We start from the raw sequence: 20495 nt of genomic DNA on the forward strand, positions 1-20495 counted from the left end.
ATTATGATACCATTCTGTTATTTGATATCAAAATAACTAAACATTATTATCCTGACTTGAAATGTAGGGAAACTGAGGAACACCAAGCATTTAAACATGCTTAGGCTTCCTATTTAATGCTGTATTCACTAGTCCTGCTGCCTACTTTTTTAGCAGTAGAAAATATTTACTTGGGGAAAAAATGTCACTTTTTCATTGGGAAGAACCTTCCTGCATCAGATCTTGAACCACAAATCGAAGTGATAGTTTTGTGCATTCTTTCTTGAGAAACAAATGGCACCACTTTCTGTTTCTGTATCAAGAAATATTGGGCTTTTCTTTCTAATAAAATCAGACTTTTTACATGACTTCCAAGGAAAAACAAGTCACACAGGAGCTACCATTAAAGATCTTTTTATTGTAGTCTTTAATGTACATGCAGAATTTAAAAAAAGTGTCAGTTATATCTGTAAGCGTATAACAACAATGTAAATTACTTGGATCAGCAATGTATTTGGATTAGGGGCTAATAACTCTAAGTGAACAGACATCTTTCAGGATATACAGTTTATATGGTAACTCAAGGTATTCTTCAGTGTGATTTTCCTCATAAAAAGATAAAATATTTCTGTTTACAATCTTGCTTGTTTTTAATACTGAAAAAAATCTATAATAGTACACTCTTCATTATGTACATAGAAATACATAAAACTATATCCATACCAGTGTCTGTTTTAAATGCAAACAATAGTAGTTAATAGCTTTGTAATTTTTTTGTGCACCCTCTCCCCTTTTCCCTCCCCCAATAAAAAATGCAGCATTTCTTAAAGCTTTCAATGCTTTGGCAGAAATTGAACCGAAGGCACTCCCGTGTTAGGTAAAGCAATATGTGAAATATCAGCGCTAAATAAAAAAGCTGTAGGTGTACCAGACAGCTCCATGCTCATCCCAAGGGCAAGTCTTGCACTCTCCGAGGTCAAGAAGTGGTTTGCTGGAGATCCCAACTGGAGCAGGCTCAGGCCCCAAGTTGGTTTTCAATAAAGCTGATCAGCCTCACAACTATTTTTACAAATGTTTCAGGCAAACCATATGAGGATGCAGAGAGCGTCTCTGAACACAGTACTATTGTGAGGGCAAAAAGCTCCTGCAGGTCACAGCATCACAACATGTCGCAAAGGCTTTGCTTTCTAGGCCTCGCTCTTTGCAACGTGGCAGTTTCACACAACACCCTCCCTTTAAGACTTCTTGATGTTGCAGCTTAGCTAAAAACAAACAAAACAACCCACAAATGTGTAAAGTTTCTAAACCACCTCTAGTGATGGATTAGTTTTGACTCAGGAAAGATCAACTCTCCTGAAAATAATCTGTGTACTAGCGGCATGCTGACTGCTGCTGGTAGGGAAATTTAGAAAGCTGACAGAAAAGTTTATCTCTGGGGCAGCCCCCCCTTGGCCTCATATGGCTTGTGCTTGGCACACCTTCATTTTTCTTGTAACTCAGGGTTATCTCTGGCAGACCTGCAATATGCATTTATATGAATACTTTGCAAAACCAAAAGAAGCCTATGAGATAAGCACCTAAATGCTCTCTAAGGGAGGTGTTATAAGTCACAGTCAGGAAAACTTTTCCATAATGACCAGTTTTAGTTCTCAACTGCAGTTTGCTTCTGCAATCCTAGCAAAGGTTGAGAAATGGCTGGATGAAAACTTCCAAGAGAGAATGTGACAGAAAGGCACCAACTGAAGCTTTTTATGCACATGAAAAGCTCTGACATGTCTATGTCTCCAACCTCATAAAGTGTTAGATTTTCAGGACATATATTAGTTAATTAATTTGTTTACTTAACTAATTTATTCATAGTGCACCATATCTGGCCATGACTGTAAATAGCTGCAGTCAACTGACAATCCAATTGAAAAAGAACATTCTGCTAAAACCTGCCAGCTGGTCACGTTCATTCTGCTTCAATAGCTCTGTGCTCTTTGGCCACAATAAAACGAATGGCTTTACAGTGTTGGAAAGCATTTTTGTCGTTCTTCAGTATCACTGTGGATTTATCTCACAAGGAATGCAGGGTGAGATAAAAAGTCATCCAACAACACTTCAGTCTCTGAACTGAGCAGCCAGCAAAATGATATGCAACTGGCATGGAAGAATAACCATTTAAGGTTAGTTTGAAATGCAGACTGAAGTTAAAAAAAAAAAAAATACCCGAAGCAAGTAGTCCAGTAAGAATAAACAGTAGAAAAAGAAAATGAGCAAGTGATTCTTTGTTTTGGGCCAGTATATCCACCACCAGTTGCTGTACTTTGCTTTGGGAAACACAAAACTGGCACCAAAACACTTCAAACAACACAAAAACCCTGCCCCCTTCCTAGGCTGATGGGTCTTCTTGAAATGTCCCTCAAATTTCTTTCCGTACTGTGGCTCGGATGCTGCTGAACATTTTGCCTATGGCCTCAAACAGTGGGTCACAGAACGTGTGGATGCAGATCGAATAGACGCGGCTAATGCACTGGATCTCAATCAGGTAGCTCCTTATGCAAGGCACCACTGCCCAGATGTGCAGGAATGACAAAATGGCAAAGTAGATGCCCCAGATGAGAGCCATAGGAATGCCAAAGATTGCTGACAGTAAACGATAAAACCAGTATTTCGTTACAGTGAAGGTGGTAAAACTGGCCTTCCAAATCCCATCAAAGCTGTGTGTTCCCTCTGGCTCAGCAATCACATCTTCAAAATCAATCTGCAGCAAAGAACACAAAGTCAGGTCAGTCAGATGTTGGCATCAAGGGTGGATTCCAGAAACACCTCTTCTGAAGAGCAATGGTCCCCTGCAACAAAACACCCAAGCATGTACATCCTACATCCCAACATGATTCAACCCATTTTAACAGATCATTTAAGCCATGAATCTTCAGCAACTATATTTTACCAGTGACTACCAGGGAGCCTTAATGATTAGCTCAAAATTAGACATCTAACTTCAAGATGGAGATGTCCACAAAACTGTATATAATTTCCTCATCTCTTACAGCGCTAAGGGACAAACCAGGTGAACAGAATCATGCTTTCATTGGCTAATGTAGCTGTTTCACATCTTTATGAATGGAATAAGTGCAGTCACTACTTTGGCTTTTTACACACCTCAAGCATGCATCAATAAAATGGGTTTTATTCGCCCCAATTTTCCAATCATTCCTTGTATAGCCTTGCTGAATTTTGACTGTGAATAAATGATGAGGCTAGCTATTTAAATACACACTTTGAAACAGGCATAGATAGTCGTCAGTTGACTGAAAAGTAAGATGTTGGATTTGGATCAGCATCAGGCAGAGCAAGTTCCTCGTTAGTCTAAAAGAGTTAGGGAGCTCTTCCATCTTATTAAACTCAAGGAGGCTCCTCACATTAGAGCCATTTTGTTCTAGCCTATAGTGTTTATGTCATAACACTGTTCGTGGAAGCCATCGGCAGGATAACATATTAATATTTAGAAGGAACACACTCTTCCACATATTTCATAGTTTTAACTATTCATAAATCTTTCAAAAAGTCACCTAAGGAAGCAGTGCATTCCAGCAGGCATATTTTACTGTTTTCTGTTGAAATACTGAGCTATTCAGGAAGCTTAATTGTCAAAACATTTCTATTAGAAAATTAACAGGATTGCGATGATGGTTCAGCTCCTTGTCACACAAATGTGTTTGATATAACCCACAATACAGGATATTTAATTTAGTAAGCACAACCAATTGTATAGGTGCTGCATTCAACAGGAAAGAGAACATTACAACACAATTCCTCTGCAAGAAACTAAATGGCTGTTTAAATCAGATGAAAGAAAAAAAGAAATCACATTCCTGGGACAGGATCCCAAAGTGAGATGCTGCTGCTGCTGTAAGTGAAGATTTACAGGAGCAGGGTAAGTATGACACGGGCCAACAGCCTCAGAAACTCAGGCAACAGTACCTTAGCATGCTGGAAGGAGGTAGAAGTATTGCTTATACTGTAGGAAAATGCTCACAATCACTTCTATTTATCTAAAATTTATACAAAAATGGGAAATAACTCCTCCCTCTCTCCTGTTGAGTCTTCAATCGCCTCCAAACAGAAGCTACCATCTCACTACAAAACAAAAACAAAACCAAAACCAAACACCAACAAAACTGGACTTTCCAGTTTCTTCAACAAAAACAACAAAATTCTGAAATTTCTGAATCAGCTGACATCAACTACCTTGAACGTCTATTATCCAGCTGCCTTAATTCAACCTATTGCTGGGCTGCAATATCACTCTCTGACTGCTCTGTGCTGTGCCACCATCACCGTCTGCCAGTGCTTCTCTCTGGACATCAGATAACACAAACTAAACCTTCTACTCTTCATCTGCTACTCTGAACTGGCTCTGGTTATCTGAAAGTGATCTATTAATCTTCAGGATGGGAATTCATCATCACCATCATCATCACATCTAAAGGTAGCATGAGTTGAAATTCTGTCTCCACAGAAAACAATGGCAGAATTTGTGTTGGCTACATACCCAATGAACACACCCCAGTGCTGTGCACTTGTCTGCAAAGATGTACAGAACTAAATGCTTGTTTGGACCTTCTGAAACTGAACAGCATAATTTTAAATAATAGCTACGAAAACAGAAAACAAAAAGAGTTTGAGTCATGGCTCTCTTCGCAATAGTTCTATGCATATGAAATAACTTCTGCTTCTGTAGGTTGTACGTATGATTTTTTAGTACAAACCTTAGGAAACAGTTTCCTTGAAATCAGTGTCTAAAGACACCATAAAAAATACATGACATTCACCGCTGAGTTCACAGGAAGTTGGAAATTATTTGGGCTCTGTAATTTCAGCAGGTGCAACATTGAAGCACTGGTGAAAATATCTCTGATTCTGGGAAAGGCACCACAGGCAACAATATACTCTCTACATTCATTATGGCATCATCAGATATAAAAGTTCATGTTTGGGGACTAAAAAACTGACAAAAAAATAGCTTTTTGAAGTACACTGGCCATAAAATAATTACTTGAAAGAGCCATTAAATGTTAGCTGCAGTCTAGTAAGACAGAGCAAGAAACTTTCCTGGATGTATTGTGATCTTTTTACTAAATGAAGCAATCAGATGTCTTTTTATCAGTCACAGGATTTTAGGAAAGAAGAGAAGGTTGTAGATATATACATCGGGAAGTCAACATTAACAATATCTCATGCTGATGGCATCTAACTCACATCTATTCACACAAAAAAACTATTAAGATGATTTAAACATCTGCATGTTTTTCACTGAAATAATTCTTATTCAACTGACTATACATGTTGCAAAAATGTACACCTGAGTTCATGGGGCAATTGTATTTTCTTTTTGGTATACAAGCAAGCATGCTTATATTATCTGTTCCTGCAGCTACTTGAAAGCAAGCTTTTCCTTGTAGCCCATGTCCCGTGGCAGCTCATCTTCTAAGCAAATGGCTTATTATCAACTTTTGCCTCAAAATCAGGTAACAAAGATTGGCAGATGATGAGAAAACCCAAAATTATTACAGAAAAAAGAAGTAGCTTCTCAAAAAATGATACTACATGAAGACTACGTGGTTGAGCATAGCCCTCTTATAGTAAAACTTCTGGCAATTTATTGCGTGCTTCCCACTTGTTGATGCTGTGATCCTTGGCAGAGCCAGTTTGTGCACAGAGGCGCCATACAGCTGTTCAATGCAGTGAGGACTATTTAAGGTCATGCCTAAAGTCTTAGTTTTCAGTTCAGTTGTGGAAGAATCTCTCTTGTATTTTTTTCTTAACTGGCCAATCAAGCCAGCAGGAAAGCAAGCTTACACTGAGCTTCATCAGCCTTTTCATGATTACATCTTTAATTTAGCTAAGTGTGACCTATTTTTATCAGCAAAGCATGCAAAGAGAAAGTATAGGTTAATGTGAATTTCCTAGACTTTTAAAATAAATAGTAAGACTGGCCTGTTATTCGATTTCTTTCAAAATAATTCATGACAATGAATGTTTTACTGAAAAATAGAAGCCAGTAAATTAATTTGTTTTACAATCAAGGAATAAAATTTCTGTAATCATGATTCTCAATAATGCATTTAGCCTGTTGTGTGCTCCAAGACATTCAAGGAGTTCTGTTCAGCTCCATGGGGAGCTGACAGAAGAATCATGCCATATAGCATTTCCAGATGGAGAGCCCTGTCCTCATTCCAAGAGATTATGCTAATATTAGAACATTTATGATATATCTTTGGCCAGGATTTCCCAGCTGAAGTCATACACAGTTGTCCTAAAAGAACACAGGAATCAATCTGTCTGTGAGATTATAATAGTGGTATATTAATGCAACCAACAATTGTCAAAAGGTTACTTCCTTGGAGCAATTTTAACAGCTCTTGGAATGTTTCTACCAATGCACAGAAGCTGAATAGATGGTGCTATAGGAACCACAGCCCTATCTTTCCCATTTCATTATTCCTCAAGTCCCATATTCCACATTTCTCTACTTTGAATGAGGAAGACACCAAACTGAAATTGAGAGTGAAAGGTCAGAAAAACAGCCTGGCAACTCTAAAAAGTCTCAGATGAATAGAGTCAAAATTAAGCTGTCATCTCCCTAAAAGTCGTAAGAATGTTGTGAAATTATATGTGTCAAGATAGTCTATCTTTGACTGGAACATGAACATGAACATTAGGAGACTGAGGGGTGACCTTATTGTTTACAAATATATAAAGGGTGAGTGTCATGAGGATGGAGCCAGGCTCTTCTCGGTGAACACCAATGGTAGGACAAGGGGTAAATGGGTTCAAACTGGAACACAAGAGGTTGAGAAGAATTTGAGAAGAAACTTCTTCTCAGTGAGGGTGACAGAGCACTGGAACAGGCTGCCCAGGGGGGTTGTGGAGTCTCCTACTCTGGAGACATTCAAAACCCACCTGGACACCTTCCTGTGTAGCCTCATCTAGGCGTTCCTGCTCTGGCAGGGGGATTGGACTAGATGATCTTTTGAGGCCCCTTCCAATCCCTCACATTCTGTGAATCTGTGATTTGTGGTGCTGTCCAAAACCAGACTTACCCGCAGCAGCATGCAGTCTAAACAAAGACAGGCAAAGAGTTGAGGTAATCTGGGCTCTTCTACTTCTCAGCTGCTAACAGGTCATGTACAGACCTACTGGCTGTGAAACGCTCTATTTGTTTCACTGTTCAGGCAGTAGAGATAAGTCCTTACACTGCAGGAACTGAGATATCACCCAGATTCTTCCTGGACTGAACCACTCCCATGAAAGATCCTGTTTTTCACTCACAGGGACCAGGAATAGGTGACTGGATGCATTTTGCCTTGCTATAGGTTACATTACATCAGTTGGATTTCTCACTCCTCACACTCTCCTATTACTCTCCTCTGGCTTTTAGTTCAGTAGCACTCGGTGTCGGTGAGTGCCATCAGACTGATAACGAGAGTCCAACTGAAATAAGTAAAAATAGGACTGACAGGAGAAAGAGAAGTGGCCAGAAATATGACCCTAGAGAAGAAGGACACTCTTAATTTCTGGAAATGAACCTAACTGGCATGCAAGGATAAGATACCTTTTTTTAGGGTATTGTTCTCAAGGCCACTTTTGCCAAAGCATCACGTGCATGTAGATCTGTGAGGAACTCTGTTTTATCTGCATAAAGGCATGCTTAGGTTAGGCACCAGTCTCGTTCAGCATATTGCATGTTCAGCATGCAGTTTGCTCCTCTAGAGCTCTCAGGGTGTCCTGTGAAATTACAGTGAGTTATTTGTAAAGCTAACGAAATACAAGCACGTTCACTTGTGACAGGAGAGAAGTAAAGGAAATTTGTTCTGACCCTCCAAAGGATGCTCATAACTTGCTATGGCCTTCTGTTTCAGCCAAAGCTATTAAACACTATCAACTACTGTTCCATGCCTACAATACACTTCCTGACTTCAGCTATTCTTTGTTTCCTACTATTCAGTTTGGTAAAGCCAGTTTTTACATTGATTGAAGCTTTTGTCTGATTCTGCTATGAGAATTACCACAGCTTCTTTTGCTCTGCATATGTTTATTAAACATGTATCAGGAAATTAAGGAACCTGCTTTGATTCTAAAAGAGATTTATTTACAAGAAAAGGAAATGGTATGGGGAATTTGTCTTCTTTTTTCAAAGTCTGTTTAAAGAAAAAAAAAACTATTAATTAAAAAAGCTTTGCATTGTGAAGTTATTGTTTTTTCTAAAAAATCTCAGCTGACTCAGGGATATAAGCTTTATATATTAAAAGTTGACCTGTTGACCTTGCCACTCTATTTCCTATGTATCAAAACCTGGCAGGCTGGAAAAGTGAGATATGTGCCAACCTCAAATTGTCTACTTAACAGCTGTGCTTCTCCTCAGAAGTTTGTTTTTTAGAGGTCTGTAATATCCATTACATAGAAAAATTTACCATGTGAAATCTATCAGAAGAAAAATATTAAGTGCATTAGCACTTTATGAGGGCTTTGACCTCAACTACATTTCTGCGATTGCAACTATAATTAGTTAAACCTGCAAGTGTGGTAGCTGCGTGTTCGCATGGGCAGGCACCACCGCTACTCCACCGAGGAGGAACCCAAACAAGCACTGTGGATGACTACATTTTTGAGTGCCATCAACACCCTTTGGAGTCAATGAAAGGATGCTTAGATCCTTACTGGATCTCTCTTGATTGATCAGGAATATTTCCAGTCAAGCGAACTACTTGAATATGCATACAACCTGAAAAATGTGAACTGTCCCACTGATGTCAGTGTGCTTACATGCTCTGCCAGACCAGGGCTATAGTCAAGTCTCAATATATGTTTATACAAGAAGGAGTCACAAGCTAGCTTGGTTTGTTTTGTTTTGTTTTGTTTTGTTTTACATTTTTAGCACATAATATGGAAATTTTATTTACTGTTCACCCTTTGCTGTTTTTAGACAGGATTTCTCCTGCTACCAAGACTGTAAGTATAATATTGTTTCACCAGATTGTGTCCCTGTAAGACTTGAAACAGACATATAGAAAAAAAAAAACACATGTTATTTTTTTCTGTTGTGATAAATGCAATTTGTAAAACTTCCCAACACATTCAATTTCCTTTAAAGAAACATTCATCAGAAGAAAATGTGTAAAAGATCATGAGTCACATTTGGGAGGTGATGTTCTGGACAGGTGCAGCACTACTAACTTTGGAGAAGACTGTGGTGCATGTTATTGAAAACTAGAAAATGCATGAGCATCTGAGATCATTATTTGCTTTTGTACTTCCACATACTATTTGAAACTTTAAAACTGACAGTTACAGTGCTTGGAAAATGAAAGTATCACAGCAGAAGCAAAAAATCCCCTAAGCAATAAGATCACAATCATTCTGTTAAATCAGTGATATCAGCTACACATCTAAATGTTTCCTTGACCCTTTGAAATATCATGTTACTACATCTGCTAGTGCTTGTCTTCCTGACCATTACCATGGTTTATCAGAAAATTATGAAAAAGCATATTAGGTTGTTTCTACTGAATCTAAGGGAAAGAGCATGGGAGGTGTTGGGACTCCTAGGGGTAAAGCTGCTCCTCTCCCTTCCCAGACACCAGCAGGCTTCACTATTTTGAAAGTGTGTGGTGTATCACACAGTAGCAACTCATGGCTGCCAGGTCTACATGAAAGACTAAGGGGAGGACGCTTGGTTGCCACCACTGCAAAGGGGTCCAGTGCTCTCCCTGAGGATGCATAGCCATGCCTTGGTTGCATGGAATTATAGGAACTTGAACAGTGTTTTCACTTGTTTCTAGTCTAAAAAAATCATTCACCCTTTTAAGAGAGCTGTGTAATCTCCATTTAGCAAATGTTTGCCTGCAGTTAGTAGAGAAGCTGGCACTTTGTTCCTGAAAACACAGAGCTTCACGATGCCTAGATGTTCTCCTTCCTCCCTAATAATTGTTTTCAACAGCAAACATTAGGTGCTGTCAGGTGTGTTATTAAGGTAAAACTTATTCTATTCCAGCGTATTCGTATGAGCTTCAGGCTATATCATGGGTGACTATAAAACATGAACATCCAACGGTGTCCAGAGACGGGATAAGTTCCATCAGAAGGCAATAAATCACCTTGACTCTTGGTATGGTGGCAAGCATCTAACAAGGGAACCCCAAGAGCCCCTCTAGACTGGGTTACAGCAAGATGAGGCTCTGCCCGTCAGCCTTGAACTCTGCCTTCAGAGCACACTGCTCTTCTGGGCACTAGCCAGATCAGTGGGCTCATTCCTATCAACAAAAAAAAGAGGTGCCATAAGTGCAGGTGGCTAGGACCATAGTTTTGTGTAAAGCTGGTTAAATGCAGAAAAATGACAAGCAATTTCAAGGCAAAGGAAACTCTAAACAAGCAAGCAGAACTGTTTCACCCCAGTTACTTGTTCAAACTGACCAATGAATTTGCATTACATTCCCTGTCTACCAGTGCCTGCTTCCCATAATATGGCAAGTAAAGTGAGTTCTTCTGGCAGATGTCTTGATATAGTGAATCTTTCCTGTGCACTACAGAGTATCCCAGAAAAGCAAACAATGCTTTAATAAACAAAGATATTAATGTTGGAAAGTACATTTGAAGGACTACACTCTTCTCGGCCAGAAAAGAAAACCAGTCCAGTAAGGACTGACCCCTACTGCACACATAACAAATATTCAAATGGATTGTGAACAATTTAAATAATGCCATGACTTAGAAATAGGTTGTGATTGCAGGTCACCATTTCACAAAGTGAAAATAGATGAAAATAGTCAAAAAGCAATTTCCTACTTATTACTGAGAGAACAACCTCCTGCTCCTTGCCCATGCTGAGTTACTGATTACATATCAGAAAAGCCCTGGTGATGGGCTTTGTTTTATCAGATGGGCAGGCTCATCAAAATCCGTGTAAGTATTCGTGAGAAAAATGCAACTGATGCCAATGGGTCAGCACTGGAGCAACCAGGCATTCTCCAGAGATCTCCTCCTGAAGCCCTAGCCTGTCCTGTTTCCATACAGTCCAGCAGAAGGAAAGACCATCAGTCTCCAGGAGACACCTGCGCTCCTATGAAACACAGCAAGACTTCCTGCGCAGGTGGGGATGTCATGTCAGCCAGTTCCTTGGAAAATACATGGATGTTGTCAGAGTAAGCAGTCAGAAAAAAAAAAGTGGCTGTTTTCCTCCCTGGAAACTGGGAGACTGTAACAGTTTTCCCAAAGAGAAACTCTTAAGAAGCTTTCTTCATTTATTTGTTACATGTTCCACAATTCTTTGCTGGATACAGCTGTTTTAGCAAAGAACTCAGATACATCTGGGTGTATGTACATTCACATATGTCTGTACATCTCTGTGTTTAAAGAAGTATATTCATCAGCGTGACCACTGAGGTGAAGTTTTGACTACACTACAGATAATGGGAATTATTTTATTCATTCCAGTGCAGTCTGGGGTTAACAAAAATCCAGAAATATTGACAAAAGTGAAGTTACCATGTAAATAGATTTTATATCATATTTTTACATTTTATTTTATACATTATTTATATAATATTATTATAGGGCCCTCAATGCAGGTTTACAGACCTGCTATTAAGGTAAGAAACTCCTATTATGTATAACTTTTCAGAGCTTGCTCTAGCTGCAACTGTCCTAAATTTAGGCACTAATGGGAAAAGGAAATATAGTGACCTTAGACTCTCTAGTAGAGTGTGGAGAGAGACAGGCAGCTTTGCAGCGTGCTTTAGATGTGGAAAACAATTTTTTCTCTTTATCATTTGTAAAGGGAGTCTGAGGAGAGGAGAATCTGAAGTAGGTATACTACCCACAAACACATTTCTGTTAACCACAGCAATTCTTGTTAGCCAATCTGTGTAATTTGTTCTCACCTTTTCTCTCATTTCTACCTGAATATGGTTCTTGCTGACAGTGAGCAGCAATGCCTAGCTGCCTCTCCATTCCTTTTAAAAAAAATTACCTCTGCATTTCTCCTGTTAGAAGGTGGTCTTTCCTATGCAAAATCTTAAATTACTGATCTCTAAATACAAGGTAGCTATTTCTTTAATATTTCATAAATACAATTATAACCTTAGTCTACAGTTCTGATCTTGTCCTAAACTGCACTAGAACAGAGGTACATGAACTTGGACTTCACAAAATAACAGGAGACTTCATGGCTGAGGTCTACAGGAGGAGATATTAACCTCATCTTGAACGAAAACAGTTTTTTTTTTTTTTTTTTCTTGTAGCATTTGCTTGAATTCCAAGAAGGGATTTCAAAGTTGACAGAGGAAGTGTTGCAATCCCTCTCTGAGACTTCCTTAGGCTTTTCTGGAACTCTGAGTATGAATTCGGCACAGTGGGAGTCTGGACAGGGAATGTGATGCTTTCACCTTCAGCTGTGAGAGTGTCTTCTCACTTCTTATCTATGAAGCTGAATTCTTCATTTCCCATTTATTAGAAAATAAAGTACATGGGCCAGGTAAATAGAAGACTACGGACAAACCCTGTCATTTTACAGCCCCGTTAAGATCTATAGCACAGCTCCTTGACAGTCTTGAATAAAATTGAGTGCAAGTTTTATCAAGTAATGTGCTCATTAGAGTGGGGATGGTGGTACTGAAACTATTTGTCCTTTTGATTGCTAATCTGATGACATAATTTCTGACAAGCATGATACTGCATAAAATTCAAAGTTTGTTCTGAACTATCAAAAGACACTTTCATAAGAAATCTGCCAGAAAAATTTAAAGAGACTAATAGTTACACCTGCCTCCCCAATAAATTAAATTTAATAGCATAACTTTTATTTAATCTTAAAGATGACAAATGCTTTTTAGTCCAAGCTGGTTTCTATTACTGCCATTTGTCTGGAAAAGAAAAGAAATATGGTAGTTCTAGATCAAAAAGCTCAAAAAATCAATTGCCAATGTAGATTTCACACCGCTCTGTTTATTACAAGGATGTTTGAGAGCTGTGGGAAATGCAAACTTATCGTCGTTCAGAACTATTTCTTGCTTCAGTTTTCTAGAGATCACAAGTTTTATGGAATCATTTAAGTTTATCTGCATTTTCTTCTCTCTGTTGCTTAAAATAAAACAAAGATCAAATTCTCACTAGGGACCTCATGGGCAGATCACTCTACTATACACATTTATCCGTCTTTCCCCTGGAGAGTTTTGGATTTTAATAATTTTTTTCAGTTTTAGATGTCCATACTCTCTGCAACAGAAGATGGTACTTCTAACCATATATTGGGCTAAAAAAATCTAAAATTAATTCATATTCTTAAAATTTTCTAATGTATTACTCAAGTCTGTTGAATTTAACAGAAATGAAAATTATTTGTTTCCTCTGAATCTAAGATAGCGTCCAATAAATTCTAACAAAAAGAACATCCATGCTGAATCCTTGGCTCTGTCCCCATGGCCATCTAATGAACATTTTGCTATGGAGTTATGAGTCATGTTCACCATGCTAAGCAAGAAGGCCATGCATAAGGCTTTAATACTACTATGAGCTTAAATGCAAACACATTTTTTTGAGAAAGATGCTTTCATTATAACAAATGCTATTATTATCTGTAATCTTACGGACACTCAGAAATTCCATGTCTGGGAAGTCCTAATGCCTGTGAAAGAAAACAGCTTTTCAGAACTCTAAGGCCTTGCTCAGTCCTCATATAAACTGACATTTGTAATGACTGCAAGTCTTAATTTCTCACTCCCACACTAGCTTTGGATGAAATATTTGAAGCAGAATTGTAGCATGTGGATAGCCAAAGTCAAGCATTTGAATATTCTTGCATTTTAAATATAAAACCCATGGCTGGACATTAATAAGAAACAAAGATTAAGAATTATTTCATTTAAAAGCAGTTGTGCAAAAGGTGTCATGTCAAGGCTGCATATACCATCAATGGAGAGAAACACACTCTTTGAGAGAACTGCTCATTCTGTCCTATGGTTAGGCCTGAACTCTGATGTGAACCTGGCTCCAGAGGTATCTGTCTTCCACCACTGCCCATAGCAAGGGTCCAGATGACAGGCTTGGATTAGAACACACGCACACATTTCTATTCATATATTTATCAACTTATGTATTTACCTGTTTTCATGGGACTTTTAGCAACACCTGAAAGCAATGAAAGGGGGTCTGCACTAAAATTAATTTAATTCCTTGTTTCAGAAAAAGCACCTTTTCTTGTGGTTTACCATGTTGAAGAGCAGAATTATGTTCCTCCCAGGCTGATGCCTGCTGTCACATCAGAGTGATAGCCCTCAGTCCCTTAGCCCTCCCATCTGAAAACAGCAGGGGTCGACTCCTGCTTTCCTTCCAGGAGGTTCTCAGGTGTGGAGATGGGAAGTGCTCTGCCTGCTCATCTCTCTGTTTCACTTACACCGAGCTCAGCACAACAGTGAGGGATCATAATTGTGACGGATTAAATAAAATGGCAAACTGTTTTTGTTTTTTTTTTTTTTTTTCCAAATCTTGTGGGTTTTGTTTGTTTGTTTGTTTAATTAGAAAGGGGCAGAAAGTGTAAATGGCTTTAAAATGTCTGAGTAGGGCTTTCCTTCCTAATGCCTACATAAGGAAGTTATGGTATTTGTCAACATCCGTCTAAAAACTCCAGACTTTTCCTTGCAGTGAGTAGCTTTAAGTGGAAGGCACGAATACATCACATAACTGTTTAAAACTTGGTACAAAAGCTCTGCGTCCTTACATCTCTAGCCAAGTACTGGAATTTTTTTCCAGAGAGAAAAGCACTCTTATGCAACAAACAGCAGATAGACACCACTTGTTTGAAACAAAATAATAATTATGTTCTAGATGGTAGGCCAGACACAGGCCTTTCTTCCTGGCACAACACTGTCGGAAAAAACTGTAATCTGGCTGCAGATGTGCCTGCACATTTGGTCCTCACTAGTCCCAAAGGAGCAGACTTTGCAGGGCTGGCAAGTCCATCCCCACCCTGAGCACGGAGCACGGAAGTGCTGAGAAGCGCACGCTGCAAGAACATTGGGTCTCTCCTCCGCTTCTCCCAAATTCGGTAAACGTTGTGCAGACGTGACCACAGATACTTTGAGAAACTTTAAACTCCAAGGAGTTGGAAGGCTGTAATTTAGCCATACTCTGGAAAACACAAATATTGTGTTGGGAAACAGGGACAGCAAAGGCTGAACTTCAGACACCTTCATGGGAGTCCTGGGTCAGCAGGGAATGAATGAGGGGAAAACAAACCAAAACAAACAGCTTTCTATCCTGTTTGTTGCGTGGCATCACACGTAAATGAAAACTGTGGGACACAAGTCCAACAGTACAATCATCCAGTGAAAGACATATGAAATAGATACAACTGTGAGGCAAAATAGCTGTAAAATCACTAGCATGACTCCCAGCAAGCTCCCAGCCGCACAGCAGAGCTTGTCTCTCCCTCGCCAGATTCCCTCCTCGACTCCTGCAGGACTAGCCTACTTCACAAGCCAATGACTCAAGGCATGGGACCACCATTGCACGTTCTCCCCCTGCCAAGGTGACACACGAGAGCAGCCGTGCGAGGAAGAAACTCCTTCCTTCCTGCTCCCCGCTGAAGGAATTGGAACAGGAAGGAAATTCTGGTGATTTGACTACATCATGCTTCCTCCAGCACAGAGCTGCCAACTCCGTTGTCCGTGGACCTCAGGTTAGGTAAGGCCTCATTTCTATCCTTCTGTGAACAGAAATCCAGTCATTTGCCCCACTTTTCTGGAAACCTTCTAGCACTTAGCTTCCACTTGGTAGCTCATTTGAAGATAAACCATAAGCAAAGTCACAGTTACCAGTAATTTAAGTATAAAGCTGCTCCATGCATCTAGTTTTCATACAAGGATCTCGATCGGGTCTCTCCCTCTTGCCTGGATCCCTATGACATTGCTGCCTGCACCCTGTACCTGCTGCAGAGGAAGCTGAGCAGATGCTGTGTGTTTTACATCAAGGGAACGTGTCTCTTGCTTCTCACAAGCAAGGGTTATTTTTTAAATGTGCCATGGGAAGTATTTGAATGCAGATAACACTGAGGCCTTTTAGAGAGCTGCTTACAGAGCAGATTCCTCATTCTCTGTCTAATCATTTCTATTTCATGGCTGACTGATTTGTCCCCAGTTTCCATGCTATTGTGTCTCATAGTCAAGTGGCAAGAAATACATTAAATGCTGGGTAAAAAGCAGAAGGTTCTGAATCTAGAAAAATGCAACAGCTCTAAACGAAATTGAGCTAAGCCTGAACCATACTTCTGGCTTACAATACCACTGAACACTTTTTTTTTCTCTTTCAGTAGCTGACTGAGAATGGGGACTCCTTCTGTTGTACAAGTGTATTTTTTAAATTCTGCCTGGGTGATTTAAAACTGAAGTAAAGGCAGTTACATGACAGAAGAAGATCACAGACTGATATCTAAAGAAGTAACTGAATGTGTGCATCATCACCCCAATCTGAGCCAGTCACTTGGGTACTGAGTCTGAACCTTACAGCTACTTCTAACAAGCTGAACTGGAAAGCAGTGCCCAAATAAACTCAAATAGTGGCAAAATTCTTCTCTCTACTTTTCAGGCGGAACCTATCCATAAAATACTCATAAAAATCAAAGCAGTTCTTATTTATCTTTGTAACAAGAGAGAACACTTCTACTTTACAATGTTCACATTTTTTACAAATGCTGCTGGTTTTATGATGCAAAATAGATACTGTCTGGCTAACATCAAGTTCATTTTGATACATTCCTGTGTCTTGATGTGACTACGTGCACTACCAGGAGCTCTCCTGATGACGCAAAGGTGGTACTGGTTGTTTGCTTGTTTTCAATGAATGTGTTTGTCCACAGTTATTTCAAAAAGAAAACCCGAAAATCTCATTTTTTTATTCCTATAATTCTTACTTTTCAACTTTTTTTGGATGATTTGACGTAACAAACTTTCTTAATCATTGCCCCTGTGGGAGGCAGAGAGGGCAGGATGGGCTTTGTACTCTTCAGTTTCTTTCAAGTCTGTTAGGAGTTTTTTCCATCAGTGGTCTCCTTCTTTACCCAGCAGGATCTTTCTTTCCCTAGCTAAGTTTGTGGACACCCAGATTCTGCTTGCTTGGGGGCTATGACTCATCCTCAGAAGGTTTGGTTGCTTTGGGGACTTCTTCTGTTGATGTACGCAATAAGACATGAGGCAGTCTCATTCTTCAGCTGTTGCATTCCCTGTCTATTCAGCTGCTCTTCCGTGGCTAGCAGAAAAAAAAAGAATTGTTCTCTCCTTTTTAAAATCAACCATTTTGATGAAAAATTTGTGCCAATAGGTACACAGATGATTTTTTTTTCCTAAACAAATAAAAACTTCATGCCTTTTCTTTCTAAATGGCAAAACAGACAACGGTTCCTTAAAGATACAGCCTGCTCCAAGGGATAATTCTTAGCACAATAGCTGGTCATATTAATCACCTTCAAACTGTGTTGAAATCAGTGGAATCTGAGGTTACTTGGGACCTTGCTATATTGTCTGCACATATCATAAATCATTTTACTGACATACATTCAGGAACCAGAGTTCAACTTTTTGATTCTCTGGAAACAATAAAATGTTTCTATTTTTCAATAATGGCACTTACTGACCAAAAAACATGGTGAACTGCACACACTCGGACTCTACTGGACACTAAAAAGCCAGTTAGTGGCTTAGACACCCACTGCAGCTGGGCAACTCCCATTTTTCCTAGGTTCTGACAAGCCCAGATGACACCATCCTCAATTTTCACATGCATAGTATAAAATTCATCTGCCAGGAGAAAAACAATCACTATTATTTTTTCTGACCAAAGTGACTTCAAGCAAAAATCTCCATCAACCCTGATTTGTCAAAGCAGTCAAACTCTGATCTAAAAATCCAAACAAAAAATCCAGACAAGGGCACAGTTAGATTTTCCTTATCTTATTTCCTTTTTTAATTTCTTGCATTAAGGAAAAATACCAAGGAAAACAAAACAAGGAAACAAATCCAAAAGTCCACGAAGACCTCTGATTTTTCACCCACTTGACTTAGGGAACACAATCTGTTCCGCAGGCCATGCCCAGCAGCACAGCAAGCTCAGACTGCACTGGTCTGGTACCAGCTCCCTTCCCTGCCTCTATACGTGCCCGAGGGAAGGAAAATCTCTCTGCCGGTGTTACGTAAGGTCACAAAACTTTTTCCTCCCCCCGCTCCCCTAGTCCCGGGAGCGACGTCCCAGCTGCAGGGCTGACCAGCCGGCACACCGCTGCAGGAGCTCCGCACCGGGACGCCCCTTGTTCCGGAGGGCCGCCCTAAGCTGGGCTCCCCAGCCCGGCCCGCTCCCGGCGGGGAGAGCACGGGCAGCCCGAGGGAGGATGCGACCCATCTCTGCAAGGAGCTCCACCGAGCTGCCCTGCAGCGCTGCCCGCCTCTCTCCTGCACGCTCTCTCTTTAAAAAAAGACAATTTTCGAAACGCCCTCCGGTCCTTTCCCTCTTGCAGCAGGTGGAGGGAAACGTTTCGCCGGCTGCGGTCGCCCTGGCAGTGCCCGCGTACTCTGCGTCGGCAGGACAGGCAGCTGCCCAGAAAGGGCATCACCCCTCGTCCCGTCCCGTCCCGCCTCGTCCCCCTCACCTTGACCACGTCGTCATTGAGGTGCTTAGGGTCTCGGTTGACCAGGTCGATCTCTTTGGTGTGCACGTCGTGCACCGCCTTTTCGTTCAGCTCATCTGCCATCATTTTGTTGTTGGGCTTGTAGATGTTGCCCTGCTCCCTGATGGGCGCCGTGTACAGAAAGCCCTGCGGAGAGGGAGGGAGAGCGGGAGGGCAGAGCCGAGGAGGGGAGGGTTGGGCAGGGCAGGGCAGCGCCGCGCAGGAGGGCGGGCTGGGGGAGGCGGCCCCGGGTCCCGCGGAGCGGTGGATGCCTCGCTGCGGGGCAGTTCTCGCCCCGGCTATTTAACCGCGGCCGCGGGGCGCACACCACACCCCCGCGGTACCAGGCACGGCACCGGCTCCCGCCGCCAGGCGGCCCCGGCCCGCGCCCCGCCGCGCCCCACACACCCCGCACCGCCCGCGCCCGGCCCTGCTCCGCGACGCTGCCCCAGGGCGGAGCGCAGCCGCGGCCCCCATAGGCAGCGCGGGGAGCGGCCGGGAGTCCCCACACAGCCCCCTCCCCACGCTGCCCTCGCTATACAGCCTTCCGCGCGGACCGGAGCCACTGCGCCCTCACCGTGCCCAAACCACCCCAACGCCCTCACCGTACTGTCCTTACAGTACTGCACTCACAACACCGCCCTCCCCGCACGGCCATCACCGTGCCCCCTTCACCCCGGCGCCCTCGCCGTAAGCGCCCTACGTATACTGCCCTCACCGTACGGCTGCCACCACGGCGTCCGCACCGCGGCCCCGGCCCGGCCGCAAGGGACGAACCCCCGGGTCACTCTGCCCCGCTGTCCCTGCCGTAGACGCCCGGTTGTCCGCCCTCCCCGCCGGCCGCTGGTACCGCCGCCGAGCTGCCCCCGCGCCCCGCTCCTCTGCGGGTCTGGGGCGCTGCAGCGGGCGCGAAGCTCGGGGGGCCGAGCCGCTGCAGGTACTCAGCGCCGGGCGGGAGGGCGGCGGGGCAACCAGCGGGGCTGCTCGCAGCCTCCTGGCTCCGTCTCCCCGGCGGTCCTACCTCCGAGTCTACGTATTTGGTACCGGACATGCTGCCCTGGGCTGGCTGGCGGCTCTGCCGTGGGTTTCTGCGCTATAACGTGCAGGACCGGAGACAAGAGGATCCCGCTCTGCGGAGCGGCCGGCCAGGGGGAGGTAGCTGGGAGAGAGACGGCTGGCGGCCGGCCAGGGGCTGCTCCCTGCCTTTGGCTGGGGTTGATGACAAGCCGCGGTAGGGCACGGCATATCGCAACGCGGCTGGGAGCCGCCGGGGGTGGGAGGGGAAAGCAGCCCTGCCCGGCAACCTGGAGGCGGGCGGACCTGGTCCCGGATGCTTGGGCCATGCCGTGTGTGACACGACAGGGCCAGGGCCAGGGACACGACAAGGACGGGGTGCCCTCGGCTCTGCCCTCCCTGCCCCGGCCACCCGCGACCCCCGGCAGCAGGTCCCGGCCGCTGGGCTTAGGGGGCGGCGACCGTGCCTGCGTGCGGCCCGGGCGGCGGGGTGGGGCGGGGAGGAAGGGCAAGGGGGGGGCAAGGAAGCAATGAGGAGATGGAAAACTTTAGTTGTATTTCATGTCCAGAGCAAGCGCGGCGTTTGGAGGGCTCCGTTCCCCCCGGCATTGACAATAGTTTACACATAGTCATCACTGCCCCAGGAACAATTGTGGAAACTTGGACATCCTTGGGATGAAGAAAAAGAGATTTTCTCAACTGGTTCATTTCAAAACTATGCAAATATTTAACAGTACTGCACTTTAACTGTACTATGTTTTTCCCGGGAAGAGACTGACCGTGACCATACATGTCTGCCATGCAT

At 42.6% G+C, this 20495-nt stretch overlaps 1 protein-coding gene across 1 annotated transcript; it reads right to left on the reverse strand.

Annotated features, from left to right (window-relative positions):
- Positions 1-377: 377 nt before the first annotated feature.
- CAV1 (caveolin 1) lies at positions 378-19912 on the reverse strand. The gene is made up of 3 exons (XM_082055852.1): positions 19698-19912; positions 18659-18823; positions 378-2725 (listed from the first exon to the last, which is right to left on the reverse strand). The coding sequence occupies exons 1-3, from the start codon at positions 19725-19727 to the stop codon at positions 2384-2386; spliced, it is 537 nt and encodes a 178-aa protein (XP_081911978.1). The 5' UTR covers positions 19728-19912; the 3' UTR covers positions 378-2383.
- Between the last annotated feature and the right edge of the window lie 583 nt (positions 19913-20495).

The sequence above is a fragment of the Streptopelia decaocto genome (genome assembly GCF_964273445.1).
Source record: "Streptopelia decaocto genome assembly, chromosome: 1".
Classification (NCBI taxonomy): domain Eukaryota; kingdom Metazoa; phylum Chordata; class Aves; order Columbiformes; family Columbidae; genus Streptopelia; species Streptopelia decaocto.

Coding starts and splice junctions, on each gene's coding strand:
- CAV1 (XM_082055852.1), bottom strand. CDS start 19,727: ATGTCCGGTACCAAATACGTAGACTCGGAG. Junction 18,824..19,697: donor CCAAATACGTAGACTCGGAG/GTAGGACCGCCG, acceptor CCCTCTCCGCAG/GGCTTTCTGTACACGGCGCC. Junction 2,726..18,658: donor TCAATGACGACGTGGTCAAG/GTGAGGGGGACG, acceptor TCTTTGCTGCAG/ATTGATTTTGAAGATGTGAT.